Source organism: Lycium ferocissimum, chromosome 2, assembly GCF_029784015.1.
Source record: "Lycium ferocissimum isolate CSIRO_LF1 chromosome 2, AGI_CSIRO_Lferr_CH_V1, whole genome shotgun sequence".
NCBI classification, from domain to species: Eukaryota; Viridiplantae; Streptophyta; class Magnoliopsida; order Solanales; family Solanaceae; genus Lycium; species Lycium ferocissimum.
The window spans coordinates 44,275,175-44,294,208 of NC_081343.1; the positions used below are offsets into that span (position 1 = coordinate 44,275,175).

Consider the following 19,034-nt stretch of genomic DNA (forward strand, 5'->3'; position numbering starts at 1 on the left):
TCAACACTAGCTATTATAAATAAATAAGATACTTGAATTACAAGACCCAACAATATAAGCAAAAATCATATGGCAATAAACGAATGAGCAAACTACAAGTAAGTGAGACTACCTCCTAACCTTCTATCCTAATCTAAGTCCTCCACAACCTCCTATCTAAAGTCTAAACTATAACTTCTTTATTTCTAAAATATTCGAAATACCGTACTCGAAGAACAAATTTGACACCTCGAAAACACTAAGGGGTCTAAACTATAAAATTATTTATTTCTAAAATATTTTATACGAAATAAAATAATCGTATAAGAAGGTATAAAAATCTCGAAGAACAAATTTGACACCTCGAAAACACTAACAATGACAAAAAAGTGGAGACAAAAAGTACATTCTTACCGACTGAAAAAAAAAAAAAAAAAAGTGGAGACAAAAAGTACATTCTTACCGACTGAAAAAAAAAATTGCTATCAAAAGACAAATCAATTGACAAAGGGCGCCAGCTTTGTCACGGGAAAATCCATTGACAAAACAAGAGACCCAATAATAATATCATACCGGGAATCTGTCACTCAGTTTACTTATCAACAGCAACACTCTGCTATTTTGTTTCTTTTATCTTCACTGGAAACAGAGATTTTAAAAGAAGAGGTTATATCTGTAATCAAGCATATGTTAAAGCAAGATTCGAGTTTCACAAAGACCATTAGCCGGTAAAAAGTAAAACATAAGCTATAAGTACTAACGTTCTCCCTCGAAAAAAAAAATCATAGTACAAGAAACAAGAAATGGATTTCACAACAATTCGGATGGATCTCTTCTCCTAAGCATCTACTCCCAACTCCAGAAGTAAAGTGTGGTTTACTTTATTAGCCACTGGACCAACAAATTGAATGGGACCTGTAATTACAAACACCCAGAGATAGTGAGATAGAATGCTCCAATTTTCCCTAAACGTGCGTTCTATCCGGTGACAGAAAGTTATCGATGATAATCAAGTAATTAATGTGTCACAAACTTAGATTCATTAAACCAAAACCAAACTCAGAAAAAGTAAGGTTGCTATAAAGAATATACCTGGGTTAATGTATCGGTTGTTAAGAGCCCATTCTTCCCTGTTTGAAGCAAATTTCTTGAATGGAGCACCTGAATTTACATTGCAAATTAGTCTTCTACTTGGATGCAATGAATGGAGTACAGTGGCGTTCAATAAGAACAAGCAATTGGAGCAACACAAGGAAAAGAACAGAAGTTATATTAGATCTGCAGAGTTCTAACCTTCAAGCTCCACCATAGCCTTCTTGATCACCGGCTTGAACTTGCCTGTAGAATTGAATGCATTTTCAACATTTAGAATATGACGAAAATGAAATGATGTGGCAAGGACTTATATATTGGGTAGCAAAATTGATGATGGGAAGAATATTGTACCATGTCTCCTCTCTACGTCCATCAATGCAGTGAGTGCTGTTCCACCTACGGTCCATTCTTCAACTGGAGCAGCCAAATTGCCGACCTGATACACAAGGAAACATAAGAGTGACTTCAATACAATAACTGATGTGTGAATCATATGATATTTTGAACTGAGTCGCATAGGTCCAAGTAGCAGCTAATTAGGAAAGTATGGTAATGCATCTCGCAAAACATTTTGTAAATAAAGAATTTGATAGCAGAAGAAGCACACACCGATGATATCAACCCCGTCTTCCCACTTTGCAGCAGTGCTCCTGCACCATACCCCAAGGCGTAACAGTATGTAGAATCAAAATTGGATGGCAAGCCACACCTTCCTTCATAACTGAGAAGAGGGACCAATTGTCAGTCCAAATGCCTCATTTTGTATAATATGATGAGGAACATGTAAAAAGCGTACCCGAAAAAGTGAGACTGTCCTTTAAATTGAGCAGAATATGCGCCCTTCTGCTTCCTCTGATCTAATTCAGTTTCAACCATTTGAATAAGCATTTTCTCAGTTTCAATTTTGGCAACCTGCAGAAACACCACTTAACATGTAACCAGATTATGTAGCACAGAGTAGAATGGCTTTAACCCTGATGAATATGTACCTGGACATTTCCGTGTGGATCTCTCTCAAGTAGCAGTTGTTCCTGGATTGCTAGGGGCAGCAAGTCAAAGAGCTCAAGACACTGGGGAGTAAGTTTCTTTTTCCAAACACCATCTTCATCCACAACATCATGTGCCAATATTTCATTTAGTTCCGCAATGAGTTGCTGAACCTGCAAAACACCACTACATAGTCAGAACGGTTGTCTGTTTCCAAAAGGTTTACCAGTATAAGGAAAAAAAAATAGTTTGACCAGGGAAAAAGTTAGAGCTGAACTTCAATTGGACGACATTATGTTTGCTTATATGATGTTTTACCTCAGGAATGAAATCTATAAGCCCCTCAGGTATGAGAATAACTCCATAATTGTAACCCGACTCTGCACGCTTGCAGACCACATCCGCAATGTAGTCCGCAACATTCTTAAGAGTCAGTTTCTTTGCAAATACCTGCCAAAATAGACTAGGTTGAGATATAGTCGGTTGGAAGGTTGTTAAACTAATGGAATGTGGCATACGCATTGTATAATTACGGACTAGTAATTAAAAATTGCTTCACTTTCTCAATGAGGCATGCCAAAGCATTTACACACAATTGACCGGATTCAAGTGCAGATTAAATAATCTTGGTTCCTTTCCTCCTCCTTCCTTTTTTAAATTTTGACATCTTGTTGTATGCACTAAAGTAAAAACCGTAGACCACAAATCCCCTTCTCCAAACCTAAATCTTTTCTTTCCAATAAACTTCACTTGCACTCTTGGATCGAGAATGTATTTTAAGCAAAAGGTGTAAACCTTTACAAGTCACAACAAGTGAATTAAATTTACAACATAGAGCAACATTTCTTATAAAATGATGCATGCCAATTTTACTCAAGATAAACAGTCATGTATTTTTCTTATTGACAAGAAACAAAGGTTTATATTTTCTCAAAAGACTTTTGGTGCGGAAGAAGAGTGTTAAATTAAGAAAGATACCTCTTCTCCAATCAAAGTTATGTTTGGATGAGTTTGCAAAGCACACTCTAGAGTAATGTGTGAAGCAGAACGCCCCATGAGCCGCACAACTGTTACAAGTTAAGGGACAAGGTTATGATACTTCAGATGTAAGCAAAAGCAAATAGAGGAGATAAATGAGCAGACAATAATTGCTCAAAAAGACCACAATGGAGTAGGATGGAGACTTTCATTTTGACATTTGAACTGTAATAGCTTTTATGCCTTGACACAATTATGTCTCATAAAGTCCACCAACATGCAAGAATTTTCATATACTAAAATATACAAGAGCAGTGATGGTTAATACTCATTAATTTAAGCTTTCTTGTCAGAAATTTACGAGCAGTTGGGAAAATAAAGTTCAAATACAAAAGTCAAATGAGCAGAAGATGAATTCAATCATTTAGATCAGGCAATTCCTTTAGTGCAAGCAGACACAGATTGTCCTACCAAGAAGAAACTGAAGCTGGTAGGCATTGCTGTTAAAGAAATATTAGATGCTAGAAAACAGAAAGAAGCACAAAGTAATGATATTCACATGGTAATTCTTAGGAGTGGAACAGATATGAACTAGTAAAATTCTGCTTCGGAAAAGGAACAGAAAGACAGACTCAGTTCCGGTAACCAAATAGCTGCATAAATATCGTGGAGACTCACCTTAGCTTTTTCCTTTTGCATATATTGGATATAGTGCCAGTGGTTTTTTCCAAACTAAGTGGATAAGTATATACTAGTATATAACTGTTCCAAACAAGTGAAAGACACATAGCATATGGGGAAAGTGATCAAAATCCAAATATCTGAGGTTGTTCTTTAGAGTATATTTAGGCTCAAGAAACAACTTTATTTCCTGTACGGGGTGTAACTAGTTCAAGTTTTCAACTATCAGCCGCAAAATTATTCAACCAACCAACAATTTAGTAATGTCAAAAGTCATAACTACTTAGTGGCATCAAAAATATGGGAAAAAATAGCAAATGGATAAAGAAAAATCAAGTGAACATTCATCACCAAGAGGCAAATATTAATATGCTAGCATAACATTCAAGAAACAGGTAAATTCTGAAATAACAGTGAGTAAGAAAGAGAAAAAGAACGTTCAAGTCTTAATTGTAAGCAAGGCAACTTTTCAGATCTCTTTCAGTCTGATGTTCTCACTGCCTCGCGGATCCTCTCATACAGATCTGTTTATGAGAAAAATTGACCCGACCCACAGCCAATAATCTTTTGATGATCGAGAAATCCATCTGGGGATTGGGGCCAATCCCTAGGACCAGCCGCAGCCTCAGAAACTCAGGGACAATGGGCCCGCCCTTCCACCTTCTCCACTTCATACCAAGCTTAGTTCGCATGGCTCAGGGCTCAAACTGGGGCCCACAACCCATGGCCAATAATTCATGTAAACCAGATAGCTCAAGTTTGATATTTATCAAGGTACGCTCATATCAGCGTTCAAACTCTCTGAACAATTTTTGTCTGGGGGGAAGAAAAAGGAAGAGAGGGGGCTTTGGGTGGGGGAGGGGGGGTCTAAACTTGAATCTGACCAATTTTAAGGCTGTTTTGAAATAACGGAGTACAACAGTCAAACTAATGCAGTCTAAACTCAAACAGACTAGAAAGAACGTGTTTTTGTGATTCAATATCTTAGGGAAGCATGTCGCTCGGGAAAAGATAGATTTCGAACAGAATTGTGATGTTGCTAGGAGAAAGTATAGTGATTTTTCAGTTCTTGATGAGTAAATTATGTTTCACGAGTGTTCTGTCCTGGAATGAGGGGACATGTGATAAGAGGTCATACGATGGATTTCATCCCTCCATATGATAAGGCTAGTGAACTTACAATGATAGTATTTTCCTGTTGATCGAGCATCTATCATGACATTTCCAATCATTTCGGCATATATCTGTAGATTAAAATGGAAATTAGCATACATGAACTTTCACAGGATAATATGTGACTAACAAGATTACGCACTTCAAATTTAAAACTTCGATCAGAAAAATGAGGAAATCAAACTGTATGGAAATATTATCCTCAAACGAACCCAAGGAAGGCGGCATTTGGAAACAAAGGGCTGAAGTTTTTCAAAATTTCTAGCATTGAGCATGTTATGCAGTGAGAAAATTGTTCTTCGCGGACAAACTGATCTTCTGTTGGCCAAGCAAAATTAAACACATAACAAGTATGAGGAAAACATCACGCCAACCACCAGAAGAAAGTTAAGCATCAGGTACATGCCCAACAGCAAGGTTTCAGTTAGCAAGCATCTTCTGTGCAAGATTCTAACACTCATTCTTTTTAAGAGTCTCGTAAGTTAGTCTACGAGACAGGGTAGCTAAGACTAGCTGATGTAAAGCCTGAAATATTAACATCGTCCAGATCACTTTCATGCAGCTTCACTTTCTCTACTTTGTTAGACCTCTCTTTTGTACATCCACAGATCTCCAATCTTTATAGAGAAAGAAAAAAGTGCTACTCAGAAAGAGTTAGTTACCTTGCATGCCGTATCAAAGCCAAAACTTACGGGGACCTCTTTGGATTTCAAGTCACCATCTATGGTTTTCGGGCATCCAATAACCCGAGTTTTCATATTTTTACTTCTGAAAAACACAGCAACTTATTTAGCCCCAGCAATAGCACTGATTAAAACATCAAAAAAAATCAGTTCAACAGCTAATTTTTATTTCTCATTTTATTTTTTGGCACAGTATGTCACCTGAAGTTCTCAGCGAGAAGACAAGCATTTGTATTGGAGTCATCTCCACCAATTACAACAAGCCCATCTAAGTCAAGCTTCTTTACTGTTTCTTCAGCTTGCTTAAACTGAAATAATGAAATGATGGAATTGGTCATGACTAATCACTTTTTCATGTGTAATATGCATAGCTAGATAGATCATAGAAGGTTCAGAAAATTATAGAATCTGGTGAGTACCTGCTCTGGAGTCTCAATCTTGTCCCTGCCACTGCAGATCATATCAAATCCACCCTAGAAGAAAGAATATGAACTCGTAAGTAATGTTACGGGCATTGAATTGCAGGAAATATTGAAGTTCTAAAATATCTTGTTAGCAGAAATAAGTTGCTAGGCAACATACCTGATTTCTGTATGGGTAAATAAACTCCGGGGTCAACACCACATACTTGCCCTTCATGATCCCAGCTGGTCCTCCCCTGAATCCATACACTGTGCTTCCCTTGCAATGAGTCTGCAAGTAATCTACCATCCAAATATACAAAACTTGATTTAAAAACAAAAAGAGAAGAGAAAAATCCGCAATAATTGAACTGACATAAATTTCTCAACGATGATCTAACCAAAAATTCCGGAAATAACATTATGCCCTCCGGGAGCTTGGCCTCCAGATAACACCACTCCAATTTTCAAGCTCTGATTCATTGCGACATCCCCAGAATCATCGGGCACCAATGATGCAGACGGTTGTCCGTATAAGCAAGGAAAAAGCTTTGCAATCTCCTCTGCAATCACCAAATCATCCTCAAGTTTATCATACACATCACGTTCCAGTTTGACAAGAAAAAAAGCGTGCAGAGTCTTCAGATAGTTGCCAGTTATAGGAGCAACCACCGGAAGAAGGAAAAGTTAAGCCAAACAGGAGGCGAACTCAAAGCGAAAAACATTTACAAAAATATCAAATAGTTTGACTTCAAAAATCATTGTACGCCACGTAAATTGACCACAAAAAGTCATAACAACAGCATGCTCCCAAAAGGAATTTCACTCTTTATTCCACATTTCTTTACTTACAGATTGGATTCTAGAAAGAGGAATTTTCGAACAAAACCCTTAGTCCGATAGGGGGATAGTATACATTGAATCCGGACAAGACACCGAGATGAAAGACGAATCAAGCAAGAAAGGGGAAGGCTCTATAGAGTGTATTTAGTGGAGGTTGCAGAGAAAGACTTGCAACAGTAAACTCCAAGCATTGAAATTTATAAACTTCTTTTTTTATCAAGAAAATGTGAGAGTTTACTTGTGATCTCTTCATAGCTTCTTAATTCGTCGATATCAAATGGAAGGGTCTAATATATATATCTATATATAATAATACGTTCGGTTTTATTCTTCTTCTGCAATAAAGCTTTGATGATTGATAAACTTCTTAAATCCAACTTTTTCAAGATTTGCTCCTCCTTAGTTTGCGTTTGTAAAGTATTTGGTTGAAGTTGAAAAGGGAGTATTTGGAAGTTGAAGTAATGTTTGGACATGCAGTTGAAAATTCGTGAATGAATATCATTACAATTCACTTGGAATACTCCTCAAACCAATATTTCAGTAGTTCTGAAATTCAGTATGTGCATCACTGTTGGTCAAACTATTATTTGCCTTTTACTCAAGTTCAGAATTTGAAATACTGAAATGACACTCAGATGCCCACATGGGTCCTTAATAACCTTGAAACTATGTACTCAGCTCCCAAAAGCACAGCGCAGTGGTGGACCATGATGCTAAGTTCTTGATCTCTCAATAACAATGACCGAAAATTCGGCCTCAATCCCAATCTAGTTAGGGTCTTTGGGTCCATTCATCCTAATAATCCTAAATTATGCATTTTTCATCCCTAAAAAAACAAACAATCAAGTATATACTTTATACAGATGAAGGTGCAAACATTTAAGTTTAATAACTGATGAATAGAACATATAGTCAAGAGAACATGCAGAACAGTATAGTAACTTGATCTATGACACAAAAAACATTTTAACTCTAGAATTTACAGGGCCAAATGTGTAGATACTGTTCATTTAAGAAAACAACACAAACTTGCAGTTTGCTCACAGGATAAGTAAAGATGAAGACACAAACTTTCAGTACAATAACTGATGAACTGAACAAAAAGACTAAAGATCATGTAAAACACCATAGTAACTTCATCTATTATGGAAAAAGCATAGTTACCCTGGAATATGCAATTAAAAAGAATACAGAACAGTAGAGTAGCATGATCTATCGCAGTAAAAAACACCGTTATCCAATAATATACAGAAAATTTTAATGCAAATTGTATATAACTTGATCTATTGCTTTAAAAAATCAATACAACCCCAGAATACCAAGTTATAAAGATTGCAGAAGAATGACCACGGTGAAGATAAAGACACAAACTTTCAGTTGAATAACTGATGAATCGAACATAAAGTCGAGATCACGCAAAATATGATAGTGACTTAGTCCATTACGGAATAAACATTGTAACACATGAAATATACATACAGGAACTTGATCTATTTCAATTAAAGCATTGTTCTACAAGAAAAAATAACAGTTTAAAGAATGCAAACAGTACTACAGTAACTTGATCTGCTTCAGTAAAAACAACGCTATGCAAGATTATATAGTTGCAACTAACTTGATCTATTACAGTAAAAAATTGTAACCTTAAAACATACAGTTAAACAGGAATGCAGAACAATACAGTACTTGATTTATTAAGGTTAAAACAAGAAAATAACTTGATCTATTACGGAAAAACAATGAAAAAATAAAGTTTAAAGATTGCGAACAGTACGGTAACTTGATCTGCTTCAGTAAAATCAACTTTATGTAAGATTATATAATACAGAACTAACTTGATTTATTACCAGAAAAAGTTGTAACCTTAAAACATAAAGTTAAACAGGAATGCAGAACGGTGCAGTATTTAGATTTATTAAGGTTAAAAAGAAGAAATTGATCTATTACGAGAGAAAAAAATTGTAACCTTAGAAACTAGAGTTAAAAAGAATGCAGAACAGCATAGTAATTTGATCTAATACAGAAAACCCACTGTTACCCAAGTAACATACAGTTAAAATAACAAACCACAACACTGATTTATTAAGGTAAAAAAGAGGAACGTGATCTATTACGGAAAAAAAAAAATGAAAACAAAGAAAAACCAAGTATGGTAACAGTACAGTAACTTGATCTGCTTCAGAGATTATATAGTTGCAACTAACTTGATCTATTACAGTAAAAAACTGTAACCTTACAACAAACAGTTAAACAGGAATGCAGAACAATACAGTACTTTGATATATTACAATTAAAGCATTGTTGTAATAGAAAAAAAACAGTTTTAGGTATGCGAACAATACAGTAACTTGATCTGCTTCAGTAAAATCAACGTTATATCATTGCAATGAACGCAGAACTAACTTGATCTATTAGCGAAAAAAATAACTGTAACCTTAGAACATAGAGTTAAACAGGAATGCAGAATGGTACAATAATTGATTTATTAAGGTTAAAAAAAAAATAATAACGTGATCTATAACGGTGAAAACAATGAAAAATCAAGTTATTAAAGAAGACCTGGATGACCGGCAGCAGAAGAAGCAGGGCCATCAACGACTTTAAAAGGGTTACCGAGAACACAAGGAAGAGGAAGAGGGTGATCTAAACGGCTGTTTTGTACTTCACTGTATACTGAAGCATAACGCCCCGTGCCGTGAGACTTAACGGATGAAGTTAAATCTCCGTTAGACAGCATGGAAATACTGGCGGCGGCCATTCAAATCAGAGTTGTTGTTGGGGGTTAGTGAGGGAGTAGCAGTGAAGTTGAGAGGCAAATAGTTGTATCAGATCTTTCGGAGCTACCCATTTTATTGTTGCTCTGTCCCTTTTGAATTGCAAAGGGGCAAAGTTGTCCTTGGAGACTCCGCCCCGATGAGTAGGACAGGGGTATTTTAGTACTTCCACCCTTCTATTGTACGAATGATATAGATTGATTTTGGGCAGAGTTTACGATATGAAAGGAAGATTTTTGATTCATTAAGGGCAAAAAAGATATTAAGTTAAATTATTACTAAATGTATTTTTATTTTTTTTGAAATATACGAAAAATGAAAGCGTATCTTATAAATTAGGCGACGGAGTATATTTAGAGCCCATTTGGATTGGCTTATAAGTTCTTTGAAAATGGGCTTATAAGTTGTTTTTATTTTTTTTGTGTTTGTTTGTGTTCACTTAAAGTATTTGTCTTAAAATAAATTTCAAAAAAAATAATTGTCTTCAAAATTTTTTTAAATTTCTTTTTTAAAAATTTATCCAAATAGACTCTTACTAGTAAAAGGGTATTTTTGTATTTTCGGCATACAATACTCACGTGCCATTGCCAAGTATGCCATTTTGTTAGGGATTTCTTTAGTTATCAGTTTTCTTTTACAATCCTTTTTTAGGTGAGAGGTGGTTGGTGGAAAAGTGAAAAAGCATATTCCACTATTTTGTGATTTTATTCCATTTTTGGCTATTCCTTTTTAATTTACCTTTTTTTTTTTGTCGAATGGGGGTGAGGGGTTTGTTACCAGGGTGGGCATTTCATCTATTTGGGGAATTTTAATTTTCAACATAAGTGGAAAACGAAATTGAACTGAATTAAGTACAATTCGATTTATTTCGATGTGATTTTGCATTTTATATTTTGTCATTTTGAGTTTTTTCATTGTGTCATAATTTGATTTGTGTTGTTTATGACCTTATAATTATTCCGTGCATTGATTTCTTACTGTATAGCATCTCTCCAATAAGAATGATTGAAGGCTTCAAGCTACGACATTTGTGTTGTTTTTGACCTTATAATTATTCTGTGCATTGATTTCTTACTGTATAGCATCTCTCCAATAAGAATGATTGAAGGCTTCAAGCTACGACATTTGTGTTGTTTGTGACCTTATAATTATTCTGTGCATAAATTTCTTACTGTATAGCATCTCTCCAATAAGAATGATTGAAGGCTTCAAGCTACGACAAATGATTCATGTTCATGAAAAAATTTAATTGAGATTATAAATTTGATCTTGAACTTAGTTGTTAATTTACTGGATTGGACTTATAGTCTATTTGGCCAAACTTCTAAAATCTGTTTATTTTTAAAAGTGTTTTTTTTTTCGAAATTGCTTTTCAAAAAAGTACTTTTGATAAGAAGCAGTTTGTGTTAGAACAATCAATTTAAAAAAAAAAAATTGCAGCAATTAGTGTTTGGCCAAGCTTTTCGAAAAGTGCTTTTAAATATCAAATTACGAATAAGGACATGGATAAATTTACTTAATAATTAGTAGTAGTATTAAGCTGTAAAGACCCGTTTGGTCGTTATAGTCTTTCCGGCTCTTTTTCTCCTTTCCGAGCTTGGTTAGCTCACTTTTGACCCTAGGGGACCCGTTGACACGCTTTCCGAGGTATCTAGATTTGATTCGGGCGGCTTTTTGTGAAATTTGGGCTTAAAGCGAAAAAGAGTTGACTCAAAGTTGACTTTTGGGTAAATGGACCTTTTCGAAAATCCGTCGATTCCAAGAGGTCCGGATGGTCGTTTAGAACTTGTATGTATATCTGGTTTGGTTCCCAATGCACTCGGATGCATTTTGGGACTTGGGTTGGAAAGTTGGATTTGAGGTATCGGGGGTTGACTCAGTCAATGCGACCTCCGTTGGGAATTCCGAGGCCACGAGTGCGTTGGTAGCGTGTTTTTATGTGGGTCTTTGTATGTGGTTTGTGAGCAGATGGCCTCGGGAGTTAGTCGGGATTTCGGTTGAGACTTGAAAAATTTTGGGAAAATTTGGTACTGGTGCCCGCCATGGCTGCACCAGTGTCGCACCAGCGGCATCGGCGTAGCGGTTGCCATGCCGCTAGGGCGGCGATGTGTTTTTGGTGATGACCGTCGTGGCGGTATGATTGGCCGCCGAGGCGGGACAACCGCAGCGGTCTCGTAGCCGCGGTAACGGTATCATGCCTGGTTATTTCATTAAGTGAGTATTAAAAACCCTTAGTCTATCATTTATTACCATTCCGAAAATTGAGCTCTTGGGAGCTATTCTAGAGGATTCTTGGAAAAGATTCTTAGTGGTAAGTCCTCTAATCCCCTTGCTAATTCATTATTCCTAATCATCTTAGAATCCCTCTTTTCTTGTTAGTTCCTTAGTAATGGAAGATAAAAAGTGAATTTAATCGATATTCTACCTAGGATTTTTAATGATGAAATTGATTGGGTTTATGCTAGATTATGATGTATCTAAGGTTGTTAATCATATATTTCCATTATTGTGTTGGATTCTTGAATCTAAGAGTTAGGGTTTATACCCAAAATTGGGGATTTTGCTTGGATTTCAAAATTGGATGAATCCTTGAGTTATTTTAGCAATTAGTTGATGGGTTTTGATCACTTAGTGTTTAATTAGATATTTTACCCCCGAATTTCCCGTTTTGACCTTGTGTGCCACGTTTCTCCAAATTCTAGGGTTGGTTTTGACCTAATTTGGATGATAGCAATGTATGTATCGATCTTCATGATTTCTAATCTAGATTTCGAATATGCCTAGACTTTCTTGTTCTTGAGGAAAACGGAAGGGCAAGGCTAAGGAGTGATTGTTGGTGTATTGTTTTTCGACCATCTAGGTAGGTTATGGCTTACCCTTGATGAGACTTTGTGTAACGAAGCATATATTTAGATGATATTGTCGGAGAAAGCATGTAAACCTTCGGGTATGAAGTTGGGTTGGATATTGTCTTAGGTTGGGCCTTGTTGCGTGATTGGGGCTAGCTACCCTGTTGTGTTGTGACTTGATTGCTCTATTGTTATTGGCTTGATGCCGCGTGGTAATAATAGATATTAGACACTAATGATATATCTTGTTCATGATATTATGGTACCTCACTTGTTGATGTTGGTACGAGGATAGTATTCCATATGACTTGTGTAGTCTTTCATGATATGGTTGGCGTACCCATGTTTGGTACTTGTGCTATTAACCTGATTATTGATGTTGATTCATACATTGCACACACTCACATCTCTCATGATATACTATTGATACATTGTTGATACTTGATGGCTCTTTGTGATGAGTGTTGCTCGGTTGCGTGAGAGTGATATGAGAAGTCCGATATCTGATGGTTATCCCGGAATCGTGAATTGTGTGGAGTGATGCGAGAAGTCCGATATCCGATGGTTATCCAGGAATCGTGGATTGTGTGGAGTGATGTGAGAGTCCGATGTCCGATGGTTGTCCCGAAATTGTGGATTGAGTGAGTACATAGACTTCTTGGGTCCCCCAGGGGTTGTGCTACCGGGACGTTGATACTTCCGTCCAGAGTACATGTGTACACAACATTGCATTGCATTTGCATTCTTACATCATTGCATTGCACCGCATTATGGCTTATATTGTGATGATCTGGTGTTTTTACTTGTGATGTTGGTTTCGGATTTGATATATTGAGACTTGGCACACTTGGGTTTAGATGCTTCCACCTAGGTGATGAAGTGTACTTGGTTCTGATTATGGTTGACTTATACTTGTTGATTTATCTGCCTATCTTGCTTTATTGTCTGAATTATGTTAGTTATGCTTAGTCGGCCTATGATACCTACCAGTACTGTGGTTTGTATTGACCTGCACTTGCTACATTCTTTTATGAATGCGAGTTCGGAGTTGGATGCTTCCTCTCGTGGGCGATAGTCACTATCGATGCGACTTAGGTTTCCAGGGTAAGCACGAGACGTTCGCTGCCTTGAAGACTCCTTTTATTTATGTCTTACTTTCCATTCCAAGACATATACAGATATTGATGTATTATTATATTTCCAGAGTTGTATATTTCTAGTTAGATGCTCTTGTATGGCTTAGACCAGACTCTGGGTGTATTTCCTTATTTCCGCACTTTTTCTATATTATTACCGTACGACTTACGTGATTTATTCTTTTCCGCTTAATTGATCTATTTATTTATGCCTTTATTATCGTTGGGTTGAGGGTTCGCTTATCGAGATGGAAAAGGTAAATGCCCGCACGACTTAGCCAAATTGGGTCGTGACATAAGTAGATAAATACATAGTCTTTAAATATTTATTATGAAAGACTATGATTAAACTTTCATTTTATTTAAGTAAAATATTGAAATAAAATTGAAAATTACTCGATTCTTTTAGCTTAATTAAACTATATCAAACGTCAATCCACAAATATAAAAAAAATCACATATTGGAAATCTACTCTAAAATAAGAAGAAATACTTATACATGATGAGAAGAGCTCCTATGATATCATCTCTAATTTTATTACGTAACAACTCCATCGCATTGGTAGACATGCCTTGCATTTCTGAACGAATGGCCGAATGTCCATCTTCTTCTTCAAGCTCTGGCATAATGTCTTCATTTGCATAATGATCGAATTCAATATCAGTGGAAGAATTTCTTCGTATGAAATTATGTATAGCCATTGTAGTTGTAACAAGATGAACCTCAGTGTGAAACTTGAATGGTGGCATTGAACGTAAAATAGAAAGCATATGAAATCATACCTTGTGAAAAATGAGTTGTTGATCACGTTTAAGGCTTGGTTGAAGGGGATATTGCTGTTGAACTGTTGTGTAACGAATAAGCTGTAGAATATCGCATTTATTACTAAGTTTAATTAAGTAGGTTATGATAATATATAACTTCTTTTACTAAGGGTATTATTGCCAAGACAAGAATTTAAAAACTGCTTCTTCTTCTTCTTACTTTCATTGTTTTTTGGGGAAAATCTATTTTTTAGCTTTTGAAAAATTAGCTTAGCTATTTCTTTCTCAAGTATTTTTTTTTTTCTTTCAAAAACTTGGTCAAACAACTCATGTTTTTTCAAATAAGCACTTATTGGAAAAAAATAAGTACTTTTGGAAAAAATAAGCTTGGCTAAACAGGTTATTACTCAATACAAATTCTTATGTTTATTAATTTATTTTAACTTTCCCTTCTTCTTTTTTGTGGTTAATTTACTCTATTTTTTCCTTATCTTTTTTATGGGCTGTCCGCGATGGGACAATTTTTTCCTTCAACAATTTCTAAATTTGAACATTACGATTTGTTTCTCATAGTATTAATTTTTCTAAGCATAATATGATAAATTTTCAATTTTACTTTTTAGGTTAATAGGAAAAACGTTTACCGTGTCTTAAGTAGAAGTGTTCATGCCTTCATGGTACAGCTTGTTTCTCCCAATTAATTTTTCTAAGCATACATAATAATCTTAATTCTACTTTTAACGTTAAAAAGCTAATCGTGTATGAAAAATAGAGGTGTTCATGGTACGGTACAATAATATTGAGAATTTTGGTTCGTTAATTTCAGTTTTCAAATTTAAAAGTGTTCTGCCATTATCAATCAGCTCGGTATGATTCGATATTTTTAAGTTTCGACTCGATTTGTGTGGTACGGTAAGTCAGTAACGATTTGAATTTATATACAATGGAAATTTATGACTTCAACAAGGGTAAACTCTTTCATGCTTGAAATGAACAAAAATTATCAAAGTGCTAGTTGGAACGACACACATTTGAATAATTATTGCATATGACTATATTTAATGAAATATTTAGGCTATTTTTAGCAGTAAACGCAAGAAGATCGCAGTCTTTAGGAGCCGTTTGGACATAGTTTGAAACCATGGTTTGAAACCACGATTGGACATGTAATTTGGATATCTTAAGTTGTATTTCCTCTTATAGACATAAAAACCCACAAGTTGTGAAAATTATCAAAACATTCTCAATTCTTATACAATCTTACCAAATGAGCAAGTCATAGTTCATAACAAAATTAATATGCTACTAGAAGACCTTTCTAAAAAATACAACATCAATTAATTAAACTTTTGTTCAATAAAAACGAAAATTTAACATGAATAGTAATGTAACTACTCTTTATATGATCCTCTCACATGATAGACATAAATAAAGGTTAGTGGGAGTTAATGAGATTGATAAATGGCTCATGGGAGTAATTGTTAAAAATATTTATCAACTTATGAGTCTTTTTTCATAAAATATAAACTTAGGGGTCAAGTTTTATATTTAAAATTTTTGAAACCATGATTTGAAACCCCAAACCATGGTTTGAAACCACGAGATGAAATATATTTCCAAACACTGATTTCAAACCGCAGATCCAAACGCCTACTTACTAAAGCATGCACCCCATAATTGAAAAGACTGGAAATATCCTCTCCCGAACAAATTCTACTCACTGCAACTTCAACATTCATTCACACTCAGCCCACCGCATCTATTTCTTGGTTCACTATTTCTAAAGATCCAAACTTATCAATGTTAATCTGCACTTTTAGGCTTCTAAAATTGAGGACTCCTGCAAAGTGATTCATATGCTTCAAGCTATAATTTTTTCAATATTTGATATACCACAGGTACAAATCATGAGGAGACCAAACCATCTATAGAGTTTGATTTAAATTATTTTTAGTTTACATCATCTTTTGTTTTTTACCGTTCTATTGTTTGCTCTTCTATATTGGGATCATACAAGGGCATGTCTCTTTAAGACTTCAAGAGGGGACTGCCTTCCTTGATCAACACAAAAACACTGCCTGCATCTCCTCTGGAAATCCTAAGCTCATCATCCAAGTATGTTGTAAGCAGCCATGATTGTGCGCTGTCGGTGGAAATAGGAAACTTAATTGGTGGTTGATTTGAAATGGACTTTGCCACTGAGGAAGCTGTGTCCTGGACTGAAGTAATCAAGCCTTTGAAGGGGCTTAGATCAATCTTTTGCCCCAAGAATTCGACGTTCTCGGGCAACTCGATTGAATCTGTCAACTGGGGTGTTCTAATTATGCCTTCATCAAATTTAATCTGAACCAAAAAACACAGTAAAATATGAGACTAAAATGATGGTCAAGTACAAGGAATGATAATTAGACTAGAGAAATGTGGCAGAAGAAGATATCGACCTGGACACGTTTAGGACTTCTGACTTCGAATTTGGCGTTGGTACTAATTTCAGTTGTAGTCAAAGGTCCAGCAAAGACAACAGAGTTCTGAACAGCAAAATTCTCGGAATCGATGGTCTGTGAAATCTCCTCGACGCGAAGCAGAGGTAGATTGCCCCTGGACAACCAGGGGAACAGACCAGAAAAAGATGTGTACCTGCAGTGTTCCAGTACAGTATTCCAAGTGTTCATGCCAATAAGCGCGAGTATATTACATTTACACTGAAGCAAGAAGGCTTAACGTTCTTTGTGCACTAAACAATGTCCTTATTTTCATCAAAAGATCATGATTAGCTAAAACGCAACAAGGCAGCAGTGATGGTAATGAAAAGATGACACTTGAATTTTTTGATGTATGTTCATGGCAACAGATGTGGACGCAGTCATTGATTAAAATTCTTTAATATGTATATTTAGCCATAGGATGCAACAGTATTTAGCACCCATAAATTTAAGAATTTTAATCAACCTTTTATCAAACGCGTGTGAGAAGTATATCACTATCCTGCTATGACTTGGGATACTTCTAGTTTCCAAAGTACCAAAGCTTTTTTATCTATCGTTTTGTACTCCAGCTAGGCGAGAATATTATTATCTCAGAGTTAATTGTTGAATCAGTATACTTAGTTTTTATCTAATAAAAGAATCCGATTACTTAGAGCACAACAAATACAATTAGGTAAGATGTAGACATATTAAGTAACTCTTCCAAAAAAATCATCAGCCTTAAACTATCCCTTCAATTAAGAATTTTTAACCAAATCAACAGAGTCTTAAAAAAACAACATTTACTGTTTTCCAAAAGAAGAAACAAAGTCCAGCCTACCAAAGAACAAAAAGGACTAATCTTTGGTATATTTTTGGACACTATCCCTTTTTCTACTGAAATAAAATATTTTGATATCTTTCCTATTGGACAGTTAAAACCGGTTATTGTTGTGAAAAAAAAAAAAAGTTAAAACCGGTGCTAACAGTGGTGACAGCTTGTTTTACGTACGTTGGTTTATGAGTCAAATTAGCCGCCATTTCTAATTTATTTGTTTATCTACACGAAAACATCTCTTCTAAGATGTCATCTCCCCGTGTTTTTTTCTTTCTCTTCGACGAGATTGCTAAAAGGAGATTTCTAAGAGATCCTTTAAGCAAATTTTGGAGTTCACTGAACCATTAATTTGCTAATTCCATAGTCATCATAAATCATTTCAATCTTTTCTAACACTATGATCGCCTGTAAATTGAATTGGACGGCTACAATGAAGAGTCAGACTAAATAAAAGAATAGCTTATTCACATCAATTATATATATATATATATATATATATATATATATATATATATATATATATATATATATATATATATACCGTTTAACAAACATTTCTGTTACCCTCCCTAGACCCCACATTGGGGATTTCACTGGGAATGTTGTTATTGTTGTTATGTCCATTTCTAAGTAAGGAGGTTTCTGTACGTAACAGAAATGTTTGTTAAAGGGTATACATATATATATATATATACACACACCCAATCTAAAAAAGAAAATATGCAAATATTGCAGTTTGAGACACAAAAAAAAAAAAAAACAGGTTAATTTCCCACATAGCAATATGAACGTGCAGGTAAAAACAAGAACTTACGCAAGTATCCATCTGCCATTGAGAAGAGTCAACGCTTCAGTAGGCGCTGGAGTTGGGTTCTTGGACTCAAGTTGAGTAATAAGTTCAACTATCTCTGCTCTAGTCTCACTGCCAGCACTCAAACCCCTATTTGTTCCATAAAAAGCATCTGTCAATTCTTTCTTCAGCAAATCGATTTCACTAGGTTCCTTTGGCTTGGGTGGTTCTTCTTCTGCAACTGCTACTCCACTTGGCTTTATTTGTTCTAATTCTGGACCCCACTCGTCATCTTGGTCGTAGTTTGTTGCTTGTACTGTGAATCTTGGTTTTGGGTTTGTGGACTGTTTGATTGAAATTGGTTTGTGTAGTTCTGTTTTTGATGGGAAAGTTGAGATTTTTGAGGTTGGTTTTGAATATTGGGATGTGATTTGGAGGGTTTTGCAAGGGAGTTGATTGAGAGAAGAGATGGAAGCCATATTTTTAAGATCTTGTACAGAGAGAGTGAATAGAGAAGGAAAAAAATGCTATTTGTGAAAGTGAGTGACAAGAAATGAGTGAAGAAAACAGGGGAAGCTTGATAGATTGAGTAGTTGT

General features: G+C 35.5%; 2 protein-coding genes and 1 long non-coding RNA gene across 3 annotated transcripts; all 3 read right to left on the minus strand.

Moving 5' to 3' along the window:
- On the minus strand, nucleotides 1-411 carry LOC132039287 (uncharacterized). Its single transcript, XR_009410349.1, has 2 exons — nucleotides 342-411; nucleotides 1-228 (listed from the first exon to the last, which is right to left on the minus strand). It is a non-coding gene; the product is annotated as an uncharacterized LOC132039287 (long non-coding RNA).
- A 159-nt stretch (nucleotides 412-570) lies between these two features.
- On the minus strand, nucleotides 571-9,661 carry LOC132039278 (pyrophosphate--fructose 6-phosphate 1-phosphotransferase subunit beta). The gene is made up of 16 exons (XM_059429798.1): nucleotides 9,380-9,661; nucleotides 6,379-6,540; nucleotides 6,159-6,280; nucleotides 5,996-6,049; nucleotides 5,778-5,884; nucleotides 5,556-5,661; nucleotides 4,901-4,964; nucleotides 3,040-3,128; nucleotides 2,380-2,511; nucleotides 2,064-2,234; nucleotides 1,871-1,986; nucleotides 1,684-1,795; nucleotides 1,426-1,510; nucleotides 1,273-1,317; nucleotides 1,072-1,140; nucleotides 571-894 (listed from the first exon to the last, which is right to left on the minus strand). The coding sequence occupies exons 1-16, from the start codon at nucleotides 9,576-9,578 to the stop codon at nucleotides 818-820; spliced, it is 1,710 nt and encodes a 569-aa protein (XP_059285781.1). The 5' UTR covers nucleotides 9,579-9,661; the 3' UTR covers nucleotides 571-817.
- Nucleotides 9,662-16,192: 6,531 nt separating this feature from the next.
- On the minus strand, nucleotides 16,193-19,034 carry LOC132039291 (light-induced protein, chloroplastic). The gene is made up of 3 exons (XM_059429805.1): nucleotides 18,462-19,034; nucleotides 16,786-16,981; nucleotides 16,193-16,687 (listed from the first exon to the last, which is right to left on the minus strand). The coding sequence occupies exons 1-3, from the start codon at nucleotides 18,914-18,916 to the stop codon at nucleotides 16,373-16,375; spliced, it is 966 nt and encodes a 321-aa protein (XP_059285788.1). The 5' UTR covers nucleotides 18,917-19,034; the 3' UTR covers nucleotides 16,193-16,372.

What these genes read in the sequence shown, in the direction of transcription:
- LOC132039291 (XM_059429805.1), bottom strand. Translation starts at nt 18,916, where the DNA reads ATGGCTTCCATCTCTTCTCTCAATCAACTCCCTTGCAAAACCCTCCAA. An exon ending in AATGGCAGATGGATACTTGC is followed by an intron (nt 16,982 to 18,461) that starts GTAAGTTCTTGT and finishes GGAACACTGCAG; the next exon opens with GTACACATCTTTTTCTGGTC. An exon ending in GAAGTCCTAAACGTGTCCAG is followed by an intron (nt 16,688 to 16,785) that starts GTCGATATCTTC and finishes TTTTTGGTTCAG; the next exon opens with ATTAAATTTGATGAAGGCAT.
- LOC132039278 (XM_059429798.1), bottom strand. Translation starts at nt 9,578, where the DNA reads ATGGCCGCCGCCAGTATTTCCATGCTGTCTAACGGAGATTTAACTTCA. An exon ending in TTCTGCTGCCGGTCATCCAG is followed by an intron (nt 6,541 to 9,379) that starts GTCTTCTTTAAT and finishes TGGTGATTGCAG; the next exon opens with AGGAGATTGCAAAGCTTTTT. An exon ending in GGACAGTCTCACTTTTTCGG is followed by an intron (nt 1,796 to 1,870) that starts GTACGCTTTTTA and finishes CCCTCTTCTCAG; the next exon opens with TTATGAAGGAAGGTGTGGCT.